Source organism: Dendronephthya gigantea, unplaced genomic scaffold (assembly GCF_004324835.1).
Source record: "Dendronephthya gigantea isolate DGI-Jeju-01 unplaced genomic scaffold, DenGig_1.0 000571F, whole genome shotgun sequence".
NCBI classification, from domain to species: Eukaryota; Metazoa; Cnidaria; class Anthozoa; order Malacalcyonacea; family Nephtheidae; genus Dendronephthya; species Dendronephthya gigantea.
The window spans coordinates 1-20,480 of record NW_021163581.1 but is presented as its reverse complement, the minus strand read 5'-3'; the positions used below and the strand labels follow the sequence as shown (position 1 = coordinate 20,480).

The following is a 20,480-nucleotide window of genomic DNA, read 5'->3' as shown; positions in this document are numbered from 1 at the left end:
AGTTATATTTATGCCATAAGTTATATTTATGCCAATTGATACCTTTCAACATGCCAGCAACAATCGAGCCAGATGGCTTAGATCTGGTGAGACAAATATACCCTTTTAAGGAAATAAGACAATTTTGCAAGCGGGGCACTGCTCCAGTTTTAGACTAGATGCACGCGTCATATTTAAATTGCTTGGATATTCATGCAGTGGCATAACGAACAGAGGATGGGGTCTTGAGATATACTTGGTACTGCCGGGTCCCTTAATTCGCTGTTTGTCATTGATCACGTTTTGCTCATATACTATGATGTTTCGTTATCTATTCTGGCCCCCAATAACTGGGGAACCTTATTTTAGTTCTCGTCCTAACCCTACCGAACGCGCGTTAGGTCACTGTATTTATGTCTTCAAATATTAGCTAGGGTATTTCAATTGTTGTATATAATTTGCATGTCAGACTGCATTAAAGACAACGAGCTGAAATGCTGAACCGCATTCTCGTCCTAGGATGCGGTCCTTTATTTTGAATACATTTTAATCAGTAGCTGCTTCGGACGGAGGCCCTGCTATCAGATTATCAGATGTAAATAAATTAGCTTAAATTTATCGCACTTTGTAAATAAATTTACAAGTGCGATAATATGTAACACGCAAAATCCCTCAATTTACTGATTTTAAAATCTGGTTTTGTCTGTTTACATACATTACAGACTTCCGACAATTATGCAACTTTTAATTAGCACCTTGCCAAGGCATATTATGGCTCGTAATGCTGTAATATATGGCTTGCGACGTTGTTTGTGCGCGCGGTGAACTTTGGCTTTATGGAAGCTACAGAAGTATATTAAAACACAAATTCTAACCATTCAGTGCATTACCGAAGCACAAAAACGATAAATTTTTAAAAGAAAGCTTATAACGTGAAATTTGTCGCTAATGAAATAAGAGCACGCTAAGCATAAACCAGAACATGAAGCGCAAAAAAGCATTTGATTAGGCTAAAATGATATAACCCTACTATTTCCTTTACAAGCCTTCTACTAAGGAACTGAATACATTTCTGGGAGTATTTCTGTGTAACACATTCTGCGCTTCTTCTCTAAAGTTGTAACATTGCAAATGTTTAATCGAATGTTGAATCAAATCCAATGCGATTGAACGAAATTCCGGCAAACGTTTCAACGAACGGTAAATCAAACCGTTGAACGCTTTTGGACCAATTTTCGAACGATTTTTCCTAAGCGTTCGAACGGGCAATTTCGAACGATGAACGATCTCGAAAATCGTTTCAACGAACGCTTGAAGCGTTTGAACGGCAAACGAACGGATAACGAACGATATTTTTGAACGAACGAAATAGCGTAAACGTATGTTTTCCCGTGGAAGGTCACATATGTTAATGTAGTCTTTACATATGTGATGTCAACAGTTATTTAACACAAATGTTCGCCTATACTCGCGCGATTCTTTGACGTTCATATGGTAACCGTATTTCTTGTTTCGCATAGGTGGCTTGTTTGAGTAAAAACGAGCTAGTACACTGGCTAGTACACTGTTGGCTTGTTCTCCCTGGATTTCCTGTTTTACTTGCTCTCATAGATATTTAATGGAATATTTTTCCATAATCGCGGGTTAGGACGCGCAGTCAGCAATCGGGCCATCGGGCCTAATAGTGCCATATAAGGCCACATAGGGCCCAAACGGGCCTATGAGCATATGCTCATAAATGTTCATGAAAAGATGCTCATCTGCTCAATGAGATATTTCAGGCCCAAGCTCCTCAAAGGGAGGAAAAAGGGGGTATGGCGAATGCAAAAATGCATGCATTTTTAGAGGGAAATATATATTGGTGTTATGGACAACGCGATGCTTGGAGCATAAATTAAGACACGGATTAACGCTTGTAACAATAATAAAGTAGAACAATTTTACAAATATTTTAAACATATTGTCCGGGCACTACACTGTTTTCTTGTTTAGATCGTTTGACTTTGTCTTCCTTAAGCAAGAGTTTGCGTTGACAAGCCCGGACTTTTCGGGGCTAATACGGGGCTAATAAAATACCTGACCCACGAAAAAATGAGCCAATTATTATTAGGAGTTTGTTGAGCAATCATCTTAATATGCGTCGCACGCGTAGGAACTGTCCTGTATTTGGCTGTGGTAGTATAAATTTAGCAAGGTTAGCAAATCATCTCGACCAAGTACACGGTATGAGCACAGAGGAACACTGCGCACTGCGCAAAAGGTGAAGTCCGCCATGTTTTTTGCTTCGAAAAGATGGCGGCGAAGTTACCGAAAAATGACGAACCAGTCCTCCAGGAATTATAATATAGCTCAGTGTTTTGCACCCAAAGTTCTTACTGCAGATATATGTGGGAACATCTAAGGTCAACAAGTCCCACAGTTAGTTGAAGTAGAGTAGTACATGAACTGAAATACGTCTCCAATATTACTCCTATAGCTTCGACGATGTCCGGAATACACTATCACTGTAACCTATGCATTAACTTTACCAACCTCGTACCCAGGGTCTTTACTCGTGGTGGTGGGGAGTAAAGACCCTGGCTGCGGCTGGTCACGTGAACCCCCAGATTCTGGGGGAAAATTGAAATTGCGCTTAGGGAGGGGTGCTAGAGGCTCGCGTTGTTAAGGCGTTCAGAAATTTTCATTTTTTTGTGTTGTACTCGCGTTCATTTCGATCATAAAACCATACATATAGGCTCGAATATATGAACGTTTTTTCAGAAACAGGATTACAGTTATAATATCCTGTCCTGGAACATGGGAAGTATTAAATTACATTTTAGGTATGGAGATATTATCAAATTTCAAATACCTATTCATTCAATCGAGCGATGGCAAGCAAAGACACGCCGAAAAAGCTCTACGCGAAAAAAACCGAGGCAAATATTTCACGTTGCAGACTTTGTTATTGTGTTACTGACCCGAAGCACAGTAAAAATTTGTTTCGAAGTCAGAATCTGATAACTTTGCGCAATGCGGAGACAGTATATGGTAGTGAATTGCCACATGGAAACGACCTTCCTCGTCAAATTTGTTCTGCCTGTGAAAGAAGGCTGAACAATGCGATAAAGTTAAGGGATATCATCATTGAGACTCAACAGAAACTACAGGAGAATGTTCGAGCAAAACGATGTGTGGAAGTTTCTCCTTCTGTTATCCCCTCAGCTAAAGTGCGCACAGCTGGGACTTCACGGCGACGAAGTATTGACTTCGGTAATGTTGCTGCCGAAAAATCTCCAAATGTAAGTGTTCGTGATATTTTAAAGCTTCTGATATCTTTAGTTATTCTCATCTCTATATATTTTTAAATATAATTTATGTTTAAACATAGTTCTCGTCCGTATTATTGTTGAATATTTTGCGGCATATTTAATATTCATGAATACTTTCATTGTTCCCATGAATGAATTCATTCACCCGCTAAGAATGAATTTATTCACACGTCTGAATTGACCTCTAAACTGAACAATGACTCAATTTTACGCTGCATTTCAGTATTCATGTTTTATACAGTATCGTTTTGTGCTTAATGTCAAGTTACAAGACCTTTCACCACTTCCAAAATTTCAAAATATGGTATATTATAAAATATATATTGGCATGTATAGATGACAGTGTGACAATATGTTAATTAAGGTCGATGCCTCAGAAGTTCTTATTGAGGCAAACAAGGAACTGATTGAAGTGGCAAGAAGAAGTGATGAATCTGTCCTCAGGCAACGGAATTATTATGGTTTATCTTGTGAGGATTGGATGTCTGATGTTGTAAAGGAGATGGCCACCAGATGTCCAACAGTGCATAAATTCCTCTGTGGTCTGTTGGAAAGCAGCATCTATCCAGCAAAGAAGAACCCTGCAATTTGCTTGATATATGGCATTGTGATGTTTTTACGATGCCATGAATTGAGCAGAATTCAAAGGATCAATTCTGTTTTATTAATCGAAGGTCAAGCATCTGTAAATGTAAGTCACTCTAAATAGTCCTTAATTAATGACAACCTCATACCCAGGGTCTTTACTGGGTACAAGGTTGAATTAATGAATGATTGACAATAAATTGACCTGTTTGCCAATATCTTGAGTTTGTTTAAATGGTGTCAAGCAGATGTGTAACTAGAACACTAATTGAGGGGGGTGAATATTCATATATTAACCCCCAAATGTACGCATATACTGTACATGTGTTTAAAAAAAAACGCAGGCAGAACAGAACATATGAATATTCACCCCACCAATTACTACTCTAGTTATGCTCCTAGTGTCAAGCAATACATGACCAGCATGAAGCATAGCATGATTCTTTTAAATTTATTGACATCATTAAACATAACTTATTAGTACAAAATAGGTTATGTTTGGACCTAGACTGGGATCACTACCTATATCTTATCTATTTTTCAAAAGCAGTGTGTGAGCTCAATATATTTTCCTGAACTCAATCCTTCTACTTTTCATAATGTTTCAGCTGATTTCCCGTTTAAACAAGTATGGTCTGTGCCTTGAGCCTATGAAGAAATACCCAATTCTAGAAGACATTGGAAAGAGTTTTATAGATCATGCAGCAGAGTTGGTGAAGTCTGGACATAAATTTGTGTATGTGTTAGACAACATTGACTGGGAGGAGAAGGCCCATGACATGAGGCAGAATGTGCAAAACAGGAGTGTTCATGCTGTGGCAACAAATATTGTATTTAATCGAGTTTCTGATGAAGGATTGCCCGATTCTGGTCCACAGCAAAGTCTTAAAGATTGCAATGTCCACCAGCTGGTGAATATCAATCGACTGGAATCTGAGGCAATCAGAAGCAGATATAGAATACTTGTTGCCAGGCTTTTGTTTGAACATTTTCCTGCTTTTGCAATATTCAAGCCATATATACCTGGAGCCACTGATTGCCAACAAACCAAGAATATGTCAGCCAAGTCAGAAGTTGTGACAATGCCCATCTTAATGAAAGATGAAAAGAAATATTCAGAATGTGTGGATGTATTGGATCAGCTTGAGAAGTGGACGGAAGAAATATATGCAGCTGCTGGGCTATGTTCCCCCTCAGAACCTGATGATGCCGCACCAAGCATTGGGACCACATCCAGACCTGATCAACCAGCCTCACACGTACCACCTGCTACAACTGATGATGATCCTTTACATGGTGTAAAAATACCTTGCTTTGGTGATCAACTCACTCGAGTCAGATTTGCTGGGGCAAAGGATCTTAGAGCTGGATGCCATTCAGCTAAACAGAGACTGGATCATCTATATCCGTTTTGTATTGTCGACTGGCACACCAAAAGAAGTTTTTTGAAGGTACAATTGACTTTGTGCCACTTTGCCTAAAAAAATTCTTAGCCTTTGATTTCTTCAGTAATTATAACATTGGAAGGCTTGATATGCTATAATTTAATTAAATTTGAAATTGACTGCTTGTAAGTAGAGCCTTACATTTTTTCACATTTTTAAGACGAGTACCAGGTGTTACAATAAAACTAGCCCTGCTTACATGCATTAGAGTTTATTTCAGTTGGTTAAATTTTTTTGTGACACCTGTTAAAAGTACAAAAATTGTGTTAAATTGTGAAATATTTGTACCATTTCAAATACCAGTAATTTACTTTTGAGTTTTAAAGCAGTCACATATAACATTTGATGTACAGGTGATTTTTTATATCCTGAACTGAATGTACTTTGTGATCTGGCTCCAAATTTGCCTTTGAAAAGTTCATTATGTTTATAAATCAAATGTGCAATATTAATATTTTACCATGTAATATTCTACAGACAGTGTTCAAGAGACTTTACAAGAACTCCGGGAGAGAGAAAGGAACGCTGCGATTCTTTAGAGAGAAGCTGAACCGACGAAATGTCACTGTCGACGTAAAGCACTATGAGGACTGTGAGCAGCTGTTTTACAGTGTTGGTAAGTGTTTTGTGATTGAGGCCCTTTTGGAATTTTTCCAAATGGACGACACAAAACACAAGCCAGCAGCAAACGGTCCTCATAGTGTTCATGTATTGCAAGAAGAATACAGAAAGAGCTATATTGTCCAGGTGCTTGACAAATTTATTGATGAGTTTCTTTTCATTGATGATGAGGATGTGTATGATGAAGATGAAGATGGAGACAACATTGAAGATGATGGTGTTTGGAGCTATGGAATCAACATCATAAAGTGTTTTATGCTCCTTAATGATTTCAAGGATGCTGTATCCTCAGGCAATGGTGAACACCTCCTAATCCTGCGAAAACAACTGCTGGTTCACTTTTTTGCAACATCAGGATTTAATGAGTTCGCTATTGAAATGCTCATCAATATCCTACAGTCCAAAGTGTTGCTCTCAACCGTCGAAGCTCATCGCTGTAAATGGGCTGCTACAGTGAATTGGAAAGGTGGTGCTGGCAAAAATATTGAAATTGATCTCTTCCAAGAAAACAGGAACTGTGAGATGAAGAAGTTGATTGGTGCAATGGGTGCCAACAAGACTGACAAGGCAATAAGCAGAGCAAGTAAAGCATCAGGAGGAGTAAAAAAATAGTGGAGGCATTTGAACATCAAGTGAACATTCATCCGAAGTCAACCACTCACTCACACAAATCCGCAACTGATGACGAAAAAATTATAAGCAGAGACATAAGAGTCTTGAAGCCTTTCAAGAAGGATGGAAGATCATTTGAGTCTTTTCCAAATATTTCATGTAATCCCACCCAAGCATTAGAAAAGGATAAGTTTACAACATGGATTGATAGGCACAAGAAAAATATTTTAATGCACTATCCTTCAGAAGATGCCGAACTGTCACACGAGTGATAATTGCCTGTGCCACAAAACTGTGAGTAATCTACCTCAAACAAGTATTTGATAGTTTTAAGTGAACTGCTAAGGTTTTGATTGAATCAATGTTTGCCACTAATTGATCTGTAAATTACAAATGCAAAATTTCTTTCATCTTAACCCATTGTCCAAAAATGAGAATTTTTTAGGCACACAAAATTGTATTCTGCTACAGGTTTTAAAATCATGGCAATAATTGTCAATCATTTTGGAACCTCAGGGGCATGCAATTATGTATGTTCAAGAAATAGTTGTTTTGGAAAATGTTTAATTTGCCCTATACTATAAATATAGAGTAGTATTTGAGGCTCATGAATTGAAAAGATGAGAAATTTGTTATATGATTTGTTTTCTATTTATTGACAATGTCGATTGTATCGATTTTGATTGTATCACACATTTCATGAAACAAAAAAATTGTTTTCAATGGTTGTAATTGTAAAGAAATCTAATACTTACAGAAACTTTAGTAGAGAATGCACTATTAGCCTATAGAAATTTTTTATATCAGTTTTTATATAAATGTATTGTAAATAACACATTTGCACTTGCACTGGTCATATGAACACAAATCTTATGAATTTGTACATTGTAGATTTTAAGAAATTTTTTAAAAGAATATATATAGTATTGGCAAATTATTTACACTAATTGCAATTTTCCTGCCTGTCAGTCATTCAAAATTACAATAGAGGAATGGTGATTGACATTGACAATGCATTGTCTGAAACCTAAACAGTCCCATGTTCCATTATTACAATAATTACCAATCCTCTACTGCAAATTTGATTGGTTGTCCATAATGTTCAAGCACAAGGAACAAATACACTGCTTCTTACAAACATCACAACAAAGGTGGAGTGGGTTAATGTATGCATCCTGTTCGTAATCGAGCGATTTCAGCAGTAACTTCCTAAGACATATATTGTCACTTGAGCAAAACTCACGCATATCATCTTGCATGCCCACCCTATTTTTTGCAATGTCCTTGTTGTTGTAGTGCAAGTGAGCTGATGAAGGTTTGCCATCTCTGCCAGCACGTCCTGTCTCCTGGAAATAGGCCTTTACAGTACTTGGAGGCCCAATATGAATGACCTGACGAATGTTGGGAATGTCCACACCCATCCCTATAGCCACAGTTGCAAAAACCACACGAATAGTACTCTGTCAAGAATCCACAAAGTGTGAAATAATGTATCTGTGATGTTTCAAAGCCAGCTAATAAACTTAATTACTAGAAATGTTTTCTTTTGTCTAAAAATTTTGTACTTATAAGTAAAATTATTCTTGTTTTAAGTAGTTTTTTTCTTATTTGTAACATTCTAGGTAAGAATTGTGTGAGTAGGTTCCTTAATATGCAATAATAATTTTGCTTATTTCAAGCAATGTGTTACTTAAAACGAGTATTTTTTCTTTAGAAAATTCTTGTTGCAAGAATTGTTTTTCTTAAAATGAGATTCCAGGTAAGAATAATATTCTTGCCTGGATTCTTGCCAAGAATAATATTCTTACTATACTGACAAGAACAATTTTACTTGTTTGTATTTTTTTTCTTAAAATAAGACTCACGATTTTGCTGTGTGCATGTATTATGGATTTGGCTTGATTTACATGAAATTAGGTTATAAATTATACAGGGACTGAAAAGCGTAAACATGCAGTGCTTCCACTTCCAACTCTAGGCCTTTATGTAATGTGATTTATTTACGCATAGATATATTGCCAGGCATGAATTTTGCATACCCTTTCCGCAGCTCAGTTTTCTGAGCATCAATAATGACACATTAAATTTTACGCCGTTTTGGGATAATTTTGGCTAGGAGTAATGGTTCTCCTAGCCGCTTTATTTCTGTTAAACAAAACGATATTTATTAATACATTGCATTAAAATTCCAAATAGTTACGCTCAGAAAAGGGTGGAGGCAAATTACCGCCAAAACAACGAAGCAAAGCAAGTTGACCCCACCCCAAGGAAAGGGATGCATGCAGAAAGTTTCAGAAAGTTTCGTAATACATTAATACAGGATCAGCGGTCTGCGCGACCGTATAAACGAACATGGGCAAAAAGGCACTTACAAAGCCCGTTAAAAGGCATAGATTATCGCCCTTGCTGATAATCTACACTTAACTGATATTAGTTTAGCAGAGTCACAATATTACCGCGCCCAGAAGAAGCTTCTCCATCACCCTGTTATAAGCACTTTATTCCCCCCCCCCCGGAATGCAAACGATCGCCCTTGCTGACCATGTGCAAGCTGAGGAAGAAATAAAATAACCGCACAATTCGAGCAGAAAACTCCCCGCACGTTTTACGCTCGAAAATTCATCCAAACTATGTTGATAGGGAAGAAAAACGTATATATTTGAGGAATGCGTTCGATTTCCAACGCCCCATAGTTCGAATTTGGGCATCAGAGTGCCCGTGTTCAGCTGCGTGGGAAGCGGCGCCTATTCGAAATGAATGAGACTTATATTTGGAAGTATCGAGTCCACAGAAGCGGAAAGCCTTTTTAAGAAGATTGGCAAACTCGTCACACGAGACTGGAATGCCCAGTTGTGATAGAAAAATAGCTCCGGGCTGGGTACCTCGCAAAATCATGTACTCCTCTAATAAGCGAACAGGACAGCATGCCGTTTGCCTGTAAATTTCCAAACTAAAAGGTCTACTGTTATAATTGTGCTTGAAGTCCTCGAAAGTCAACCTTATGCCTGCAACCCGGCCATCATCGGGAGATATTTTGGAGAGTTGTCGCAATTGAAGGGGTTGGTTATTTGACTTCTTAGTTATTTCTCCAATTCTCAGGAACGCGAAAAATGCTAAAGAGCACATTGCCCAGTATTGACATATTTGGTACGGTGACCCAGCAATATGAGGCGCAGCCTCAATAAGACGATTGAGAATTGGTAAAGTTATAGGCAACCTACTATCTAAGCGGAAGCCTTTCTTACCATACCCCTTTAAGATTTGCGTTACGTAGAAAACTCTCGTTGGATCCGGTAGATCGGACATGCGATGAGTATAACCAAGTGCAGATACATAAGTGTTAACTGTTGAAGAGGCGTACTTGAGGTCAAATTAGTACGGTATGAATAACGCAACGACTGAGGGCGACAAAGGCAAAGTGAACGATCCCTCATTAAAAATTGCCACATGAAATTGCGTAAAAAGTGCCCATGCCCGTTTATAAGTCGGCACTGAAGAAGGTTGCAAGCTACTTTGAGCTAATTGAGAAACTATAGTCGCCAATTTTCCGGCAGCAGGTGAAAGGGAATAGGCGTTGGAGCTCGATGCATGTCGGCCGGCGCCAATTGTGAAAATTTTTGGAGCTGTAAACGAGACAAACAATCAGCTAGGACATTTTGTTTACCCGGTATATGCTTTGCTTTGAATAAAATATTGTATTCTAAACAAACTAAAACCATCCGGCCACCCGTTCCGCGTGTTCTAAATCACATATATTGAGAATTCTAAGTTTTAGAACATCGGATATATGTGACATGGGATGATCATCTGAGCCATCTAACGCGTTCGCTGTTTGCTGTACTGGGAACGAGTTATTTTGTAAGCGCACAATTAGCATGCATATACGAGCGTGTATACATTCTCACGCGCATTCTTGCCCACTGTATATTGCGCTTACCTCTTGGACTCGTCAAAATTTCTAAATATTGCTGATGGCCACTAATTTTAGAAGCTACAACAATTTGACGGATGATCAAAAGATCATTCTTAGGGCGTTTTATGACAATGGAATGAACACGACGGCGAACGAGTGTCATGATATAAGAATCCTTTGATGTTTGCTTATTAATAACAGACACCAAAGCTTCATTATCCGTGAGAAACAAAATACAATGATTGCGCATTTTTGATCCCCATAAACACAGGCTGAGGACAATCGGATATAGCTCTAGAACGGCAATATTGTAACTCCGCCAGTCAGTTGGCCATGCGCCATAGCACCAGTCGCAACCAAACAGGGCCCCAAAACCAATACTACCCGAAGCGTCAGTATATAAATTCAAATGGGAGTTATTACGCCAATGGTTGTGCAAAAAGAATGATTTGCCGTTGAAATTCGACAGAACCGTTTGCCAGACACGAATCATGTTTCACACTTTGCGTTAAGCGAATAAAGAAATGAGGGTGTGAAATGCCATGCGTTAGATCAATTAAGCGTCGCAGGAATGCGCGACCTGGCATAATGACGGAACATGCGAAATTAAGTAATCCAATTAAGGACTGAAGTTCTTTGAGTGTAACCTTTTTACGAATTAAAAAGCGTGCGATAGATTGAACACATTTCTCGATTTTATCCATCGGCAATCGGGCCTGGAATTGTATTGTATCTAATTCAATCCCAGCGAACGTTAAGGTTGTTGAGGGACCCATGGTTTTTCCCGGTGCTATAGGCACGCCAATGAAATCACAAAGAGCAATGAATACTTGTAAGTTTGTTTTACAAGCAGAATAATCCGGTGCAACAAACAGGAAGTCGTCGAGCAAATGAAGGAGTTTGCCGATGTTAAGCCTTTCCCTAGCGATCCATTCGATAGCCGTACTAAAAATCTCAAAAGTGCGACACGAACTGGAGCAACCCATTGGCATTGCCCGGTCGTAATAATACAAACTCCGCCATTTTATGCCAAAGAGGTGATAATCCGCTGGGCTGATAGGAATGATTCGAAAAGCATTTTTTATATCTGTTTTCGCCAGGAAACAACCCCGGCCCGCTTTTTTAATAAGTTGAATAGCGTCGTCAACGATAGCGTACCGCACAGATGTTTCGAAATCGGATATACCATCATTAACCGATGCTCCCTTTGGAAACGATAAATGATGATCATGCGAAAATCACCCGGTGTTTTTTAGGAACCAGGCCCAAAGGCGAAACACGAAAATTTGGAAAGGGCGGATAATTAAATGGCCCAGCAAGGCGAGATGCCTCTAACTCTTTCGTTAATTTTTGGTCAACCGCTTCTGGTTTGTCAAGAGCAGACCGTAAATTTATTGCTTCAAACGACTGTTCTGTGCCAGAGAAATGAATGCGAAAACCCGAAGTAAATCCGGAAATTAGTGTATCAACAATACTTGGATTATAACCTTCTAACAATATTTGTAAATTATGAAGTTTTACGGGTGTTGGCAACGGACGTTGTTGAAATAGGCCTAGGCGATCGATCAGTGGGAGATGAAAATTACAATTCACGGCACGGTGCGATCCGTTGCATTTAAAACAAATGTGCTTGAAATCACAACCGGCACAAAACGTTCCGCGATGAAACTTAAAACAATATCCCCGAGGAACAGACACTTTTGAAGGGTGGCGCGTATGATTGCTGCCTTGCGTGTTCGGCTTAGAAGTAGTGGGATATTGACATTTCAACCATAACTCCCAGTGAACAGTCGCCCAGGGAACGCGCGTGGCCTGTGTTTGGCGCAAAAATCGAAAATTCTCATCGTAGTAAAACCAATTATGACCCCTATTGGCCAAATCCTGGATGATTTGACAATATTTCATGAGCGCGGGGGACTCATGGGGGTACCGTTGTGTATAAATGGAAACAAAAATATGAAACGAACGAAGCCAATCGCTAATAGTTTTGACCCTTTTGGATTTCGCAGTCGGCTCAAGGAGAAGAGAAGCAGGTTGACCGTTGTCAGAGGTACGTACACTAATCTCGTATTTAGCGGCCGCGTCTGGGCCACCTGACAAAGTACTTATATCGACAAACTCCTCATTCCATATTTTAAGCTTTATTTTATCCGGAATCCGCGAATCAAGAGGCAAAGCGGCAGAGTGGAACGATTCCCGTGGACCCGGGGCACTTGAACATTGAAGAGAAAAAGGAGTGGTCTGACCTGTAAGGTTTTCTTGTATGGACGTGAGCGCGTCGTTGACCAGAGAATCTGCATTGGGACCCTGGTTTGAGATTTCGATTCCGGAGGTAGAATCCGTTGGGGCAGACGCCATTGTGGATGTGGAAGACGCAAGGTTGGTAAAAAACAGCTAGCTTTTGCGTGACTGCCTCGGTAACCGAAGACACCAGCGTTGAGATAAGCTCACTCGAAAGAGAGGGCAAAGTCACTTGACTCACGGGCACAGTTGACGTTGACGGGGCGGCACCAACAGATACAGCATTGGACGAACTTCGAGTTCGACGAGATGTTGTTGGTTGGTTCTGAACAGACTCTCGCAAAAACGGCTGATCGAGCGGCGACACGCTTAGAACGACGTACGGGTGGCATTCTAAGAAATAAAACTTTAAAAGCAGAAATAGATACTTATGGCGTAATGAGTTTTTAGATAGTAAAGCAACCGCACCCAAATTTTGTCGTTGTGCGAGAAATAAAACTATCCCCCGTAATGGCGAACATTCAATAGTGAGGATTCGTCCGTTTTTGTCGTAATTGAAAATTGGAACTTGTGAAAGAATGATTAGAAAATCAAACGTCAGCAGGATGAACATGGCAGATCCGAAGATCGCCGCACCGTTCACCCTGTGGCCAACAAAACTCACAAAAAGTGTGAGAACTCTCATACAGATGAGAGATAAAGACAAAATCAAACGTCAGCAGGATGAACATGGCAGATCCGAAGATCGCCGCACCATTCACCCTATGGCCAACAAAAAACTCACAAAAAGTGTGAGACCTCTCATATAGATGAGAGATAAAGACAAAATCAAACGTCAGCAGGATGAACATGGCAGATCAGAAGATCGCCGCACCGTTCATCATATGGCCAACAAAACTCACAAACAGTGTGAGAACTCTCATATAGATAAAAGATAAAGATATAATAGATAAAGGCGCTAAAGCGGTATTTAAGAAGTAATCACGAGTAAAGTTTGTCAAATGTCAAGGTTATATTATAAAATAAATGTAATGTACGACAGCTTGTTATATATATATATATATATATATATATATATTATATAATATATATATATATATATATATATATATATATATATATATATATATATATATATAGATAGAGAATTTTATAACATTTTAATTGCTTGAAGAATGGCCCCCCGATAACTTCGGTATAATTTATATTGCCCGATTCGATTAAAATGGACCCCGTCAGGTAGAAATGGCGTCACGGAAGGTCGTATAAAGCCATAAAAACACTCTCGGGACCTTCTCTAAAACTACCTGTAGATAATTGTTCAGCATTAAACGCTGCTTTTCAAAAAGAGGGTTGTTCTTTCGCGGGGAAATCATGCATGCGCATACCAATTTTACGTGATATTGATCCAGCAATAAAGCAACCAAGTCGTCAATGCGTGACCCGACTGTTTCGGCCTTAAGGAGGACAAATCGTTCGTGCCTATCTCCAGAATAACAATATCTGGGGCACACCGAGAAACTACGCCTAAATCAAATTTGCGAATCTTCTTCACTGTTCTACCCCCTATACCGTGTAGAGAAACTCTCGCTGTGCCCTTGAGTTTAAAGGTTGGGCACATGCGAATATCCCGTTTATGTTTCAGGTCGCACTGTAGGCGACGAACAAATGAGTGTCCCAGGACCAAAACTTTTGGGGGTACCATTGTGTATTCGTAGCTACTATCTATATGTATATCAATATATAAATATATAGAAAAACAAGTAGAACACTTCTGTAAATACCTTTCAACTTTAAAGGAGATCTGTCTTTCGCGATGTCACGCTTAAACTGACCGTTTATGGTTTGGGTATTCGGTCTTTGTTAGTTTCGATTTGCTGCTGGCCATTGACCACCTTTCCCATATTGCGTGCCATCCATTACCTGTCGGTCTTTTAGATAGGACGCAAAGCCCATAATATAAGATTTTTAATTATCGTCGGCAAGGCGTATCCCCTTGGGGGAACACCTTGCCTTAATAGTCTATTTATAAAATCACATTACATAAATTTCTTATTTCCTTCGTAAATATTTTGTTTTATATTATACTGTACAATCATTCACATGATGGTTATAGTCGGTGCAAACACGCAGTTTGCTTGCAACTGCACATACCATTGTTGTTTTTGGAACTTAAAATTTATGCCAAGAGGATTTACTCGTTGTGATGTTTAATATTGGAGATAAGTTGTTTTTTTTAATTACATTGTACTAGATTATATATTTACATATCTATAGAGTATATGTTTACTGTTTAAATATTCATTAAATCAGTATCATATTTAACATTTACATATAACCCAGTGGCACCAATAGGGCTAGTAACATGCTATGGAAGAAATGTTGCAAACACTTTTTAGAAACAGATTTTAAATGATTTTTCCATAGGTTTTCGCACTTTGTATACATGATAATGTTCGCTTAATTCTACTGTTTCTAAAACTTCAATATATATATATATATATATATATATAGTACTATAAGGTATCATAAAGTACTACGAATTACTTATATAGTAAATAATCACCAAAACGTTTAGGAGGCCAACACTGCCTTCTTGGTTTAGGCGATAGCTATCCGTTTTGACGCGAAACTTCACAGTCACGACCGCTGGACTCGATTTCTTCAACAACTGTTTCCGAGACAACGTGTCCGCGATGTTTTCTGGACCCGGAAGATACTTAACAGTAAAATCATAATTCTGCAATCTCAGAACCCACGTTTCGACTCGTGCAGAGGGCCTATGGGTTTTGGAATAAATCACTTCTAATGGTTTATGGTCTGTCAAAACCTCAAAGTGAATCCCGAACAAATACACATGAAAACGCTCACAAGCCCATACTATACTTAATGCTTCTTTCTGCGTCTGAGAATACCGCCTTTCCATGTCAGAAAGAATCTACTAGCATATGCCACAACCTTCATTACATTTTGTTGCTTTTGCACAAGCACTGCACCAAGACCAACAGGACTAGCATCTGAGATTATCGACGTTTCTGCATCTTTATCAAAAAAAGCCAATGAATCAGCGGTAGACACCGTATTCTTAAGCTCTTGAAACACCTTATTCTGTTCATTTCACAAACAAAAGGTGTAGTTGTCCTGGTTAACTTCCGCAGGGTTCAGCCGTTATAGCTAAATCTGGAATGAACAGACTACAGAAATTTACCAGACCAATAAAACTCCGAACTTAGAGGCTGTTTTCGGCTCCGTAGCATTCACCACAGCCCTGACTTTCTCCTCAGTGAGCCCAATTGTAGTGTATATGCCTTGTCTCTGATACGGATTGATACAGATTGATCTAGTCTTCATAAAATGTTTTATTCTCTGTTTTATTCTATGTTACAGCATCATCCAGCAAGCCAACAACGCTGCTAATTACGCATGCATATTTATACCTTACAGCCTAATTAAATATTCAATATATATATCACATAGACTACAAGATCTGGAGCTGAACGCCCATGGTCATTTAATTTACTTTATCCTTTTCACAAAGTTCATAATGAAAAACGGTTATGGTAGGATTCGAACCATCGATTTAACACTTCGGAGACCATTGTTTTCGCCACTAGACCACAAGGTCTTGTGCTGAACGGTTATGGTTATTTAATTTACTTTATCCTTTTCTCGAAGTTATAATGAAAAACGGTTATGGTAGGATTCGCACCATCGATTTACCACTTGGGAGACCATCCTCCTCGCCACTCGACTACAAGGTCTTGTGCTGGATGGCCATGGTTATTTAGTCTTTATCCTTTTACGAAGTTCATAATAAAAAAAGTTTTGGCAGGATTCGACCCATCGATTTAACACTTGGGAGACCATCTCTTCGCCACTAGACCAAAGGTCTTGCTGAATGACCCTGGTTATTTAGTCTACTTTATCCTTTCACGAAGTTCATAATAAAAAATAGTTTTGGCAGGATTCGAAACATCGATTTAACACTTGGGAGAAAATTGTCTTAGCCACTTGACACAAGTTCTTTGGGTGAACGGCTATGTTTATTTGATCTACTTTACTGTTTTAACGAAGTTCATAATGAAAAAGGGTTATGGTAGGATTCGAACCATCGATTTACCACTTGGGAGACCATCTCCCTCGCCACTAGACAGCAAGATCTTGTGCTGAACGGTAATGGTCATTTAATTTATTTTATCCTTTTAACGAAGTTCATAATGAAAACGGTTAAGGTAGGATTCAAACCATCGATTTAACACTTAGGAGACCATCGTGTTCGCCTCTAGACCGCAAGGTCTTGTGCTGGATGACCATGGTTATTTAGTTTACTTTATCCTTTCACGAAGCTCATAATAAAAAATGGTTATGGTAGGATTCGAACCATCGATTTACCACTTCTGAGACCATTGTCCTCGCCACTAGACTGCAAGATCTTGTGCTGGATGGCCATGGTTATTTAGTTTACTTTATCCTTTTACGAAGTTCATAATGAAAACGGTTATGGTACGATTCGAACCATCGATTTACACTTGGGAGACCATCGTTCGCCTCTAGACGCAAGTCTTGTGCTGGATGACCATGGTTATTTAGTTTACTTTATCCTTTCACGAAGTTCATAATGAAAACGGTTATGGTAGGATTCGAACCATCGATTTACCACTTGGGAGACCATCGCCCTCGCCACTAGACAGCAAGTCTTGTGCTGGAACGGTTATGGTTATTTATTTACTTTATCCTTTAACGAAGTTCATAATGAAAACGGTTATGGTAGGATTCGAACCATCGATTTAACACTTGGGAGACCATATCTTCGCCACTAGACTGCAAGTCTTGTGGATGACCATGGTTATTTAGTTTACTTTATCCTTTCACGAAGTTCATAATAAAAAAGGTTTTGGCAGGATCGAACATCGATTTAACACTTGGGGAAATTTTCGCCACTAGACCACAAGTCTTGGGGAACGGCTATGTTTATTTGATCTACTTTATCGTTTTCACGAAGTTCATAATGAGAAAAGGTTGGTAGGGTTCGAACCATCGATTTAACACTTGGGAGACATTGTTTTCGCCACTAGACCACCAGTTCTTGTGCTGGATGACCTGGTTATTTAGTCTACTTTATCCTTTCACGAAGTTCATAATAAAAAAGTTTGGCGGGATTCGAACATCGATTTAACACTTGGGAGAAATTGTCTTGCCACTAGACCAAGTTCTTGGGGAACGGCATGGTTTATTTATTACTTTATCCTTTTCACGAAGTTCATAATGAAAACGGTTATGGTAGGATTCGAACCATCGATTTAACACTTGAGACCATTGTCTTCGCCACTAGACGCAAATCTTGTGCTGAATGGCCATGGTTATTTAGTTACTTTATCCTTTCACGAAGTTCATAATGAAAAACGGTTATGGCGATTCGAACATCGATTTAACACTTGGGAGAATCGTCTTCGCCACTAGACCGCAAGTCTTGTGCTGGATGACCCTGGTTATTTAGTCTACTTTACTTTCACGAAGTTCATAATAAAAAAGTTTTAGCAGGATTCGAAACATCGATTTACACTTGGGAGACATTGTCTTCCACTAGACGCAAGTCTTGTGCTGAACGGTATGGTATTTAATTTATTTATCCTTTTAACGAAGTTCATAATGAAAACGGTTATGGTAGGATTCGAACCATCGATTTAACACTTGGGAGACCATCGTCTTCGCCACTAGACCGCAAGGTCTTGTGCTGGGCCATGGTTATTTAGTTTACTTTATCCTTTCACGAAGTTCATAAAAAAAATGGTTTGGTAGGATTCGAACATCGATTTACCACTTGAGACCATTGTTCGCCCTAGACTGCAAGGTCTTGTGCTGACGGCATGGTTATTTTTTTACTTTATCCTTTTCACGAAGTTCATAATGAAAAACGGTTATGGTAGGATTCGAACCATCGATTTACACTTGGGAGACCATGTCTTCGCCCTAGCGCAAGTCTTGTGCTGGAGCGGATGGTTATTTAGTTTACTTTATCCTTTCACGAAGCTCATAATAAAAAATGGTTATGGTACGATTCGAACCATCGATTTAACACTTGGGAGACCATCGTCTTCGCCTCTAGACCGCAAGTCTTGTGCTGGATGACCGTTATTTAGTTACTTTATCCTTTCACGAAGTTCATAATAAAAAACGGTTTTAGAGATTCGAACCATCGATTTACACTTGGGAGACCATTGTCTTCGCCACTAGACTGCAAGGTCTTGTGCTGAACGGTTATGGTTATTTATTTACTTTATCCTTTTCACGAAGTTCATAATAAAACGGTTATGGTAGGATTCGAACCATCGATTTACACTTGGGAACCATTCTTCGCCACTAGACCACAAGGTCTTGTCTACGGCTGTTTTTTAGTTTACTTTATCCTTTTCACGAAGTTCATAATAAAAAAGGTTTTGGCAGGATTCGAACATCGATTTAACACTTGAGACATTGTTTCGCCACTAGACTGCAAGTCTTGTGCTGAACGGCATGGTTATTTATTTACTTTATCTTTTCACGAAGTTCATAATGAAAAGTTATGGTAGGATTCGAACCATCGATTTACACTTGGGGAGATTGTCTTCGCCACTAGCGCAAGTCTTTGCTGACGGTTATGGTTATTTATTTACTTTATCCTTTCACGAAGTTCATAATAAAAAAGTTTTGGCAGGATTCGAAACATCGATTTAACACTTGGGAAAATTGTCTTAGCCACTAGACCACAAGTTCTTGTGCTGAACCATGTTATTTATTACTTTATCCTTTCACGAAGTTCATATGAAAAAGTTATGGTAGGATTCGAACCATCGATTTACCACTTGGGAGACCATCTCCTCGCCACTAGACAGCAAGATCTTGTGCTGGATGGCCATGGTTATTTAGTTTACTTTCTCCTTTTACGAAGTTCATAATAAAAAGAAACTTTGGTAGGATTCGAACCATCGATTTAACACTTGGGAGACCATGTCTTCGCCACTAGACCAAGGTCTTGTGCTGACGGTTATGGTTATTTATTTACTTTATCCTTTCACGAAGTTCATAATAAAAAACGGTTATGGTAGGATTCGAACCATCGATTTAACACTTGAGACCATTGTCTTCGCCACTAGACTGCAAGTCTTGTGCTGGATGCCATGGTTATTTAGTTTACTTTATCCTTTTACGAAGTTCATAATAAAAAATTTGGCGATTCGAACCATCGATTTAACACTTGGGAGACCATGTCTTCGCCACTAGACCACAAGTCTTGTGAACGGCATGGTTATTTATTATTTTACCTTTTACGAAGTTCATAATGAAAAACGGTTATGGTAGGATTCGAACCATCGATTTAACACTTGGGAGAATCGTCTTCGCCACTAGCCACAAGTCTTGTGCTGAACGGTTATGGTTATTTAATTTACTTTATCCTTTTCACGAAGTTCATAATGAAAAATGGGTACGCTAAGCGTACATGTATCTGCGTGTGGCAAGCACGTAAGGGACTTTTAGGCATATAGGACGGCCAGGGCCGTAACTGGAACGATAATTGGGGGGGGGGGTGTTTATTCATATATTCAGTTCTGTCCGACGGATTTCTTTTGTAAGTGCAATAGCTCGCAATTGAAATCCGTCGGGCAGAACTGAATATATGAATAAACACCCCCCCCAATTATCGTTCTAGTTACGACCCTGAGGACGGCAACACGAAGATGGCGGCTATCAATACCATGGGTCGCTAGCAAGATAGTTAAGTTTTATTCGCTATTA

The 20,480-nt window shown here is 39.1% G+C and overlaps 1 protein-coding gene across 1 annotated transcript; it reads left to right on the top strand.

The window, feature by feature from the left end:
- Positions 1-2,842: 2,842 nt before the first annotated feature.
- Positions 2,843-6,553, top strand: LOC114543853. Its single transcript, XM_028562676.1, has 4 exons — positions 2,843-3,260; positions 3,655-3,981; positions 4,484-5,326; positions 5,798-6,553. The coding sequence occupies exons 1-4, from the start codon at positions 2,850-2,852 to the stop codon at positions 6,551-6,553; spliced, it is 2,337 nt and encodes a 778-aa protein (XP_028418477.1). The 5' UTR covers positions 2,843-2,849.
- Positions 6,554-20,480: the final 13,927 nt, after the last annotated feature.

Bases quoted from the DNA above. Each gene is read 5' to 3' on its own strand.
- LOC114543853 (XM_028562676.1), top strand. From the start codon at position 2,850: ATGGCAAGCAAAGACACGCCGAAAAAGCTCTACGCGAAAAAAACCGAG. The intron at 3,261-3,654 runs GTAAGTGTTCGT...ATGTTAATTAAG, and splicing joins CTGCCGAAAAATCTCCAAAT to GTCGATGCCTCAGAAGTTCT. The intron at 3,982-4,483 runs GTAAGTCACTCT...ATAATGTTTCAG, and splicing joins AAGGTCAAGCATCTGTAAAT to CTGATTTCCCGTTTAAACAA.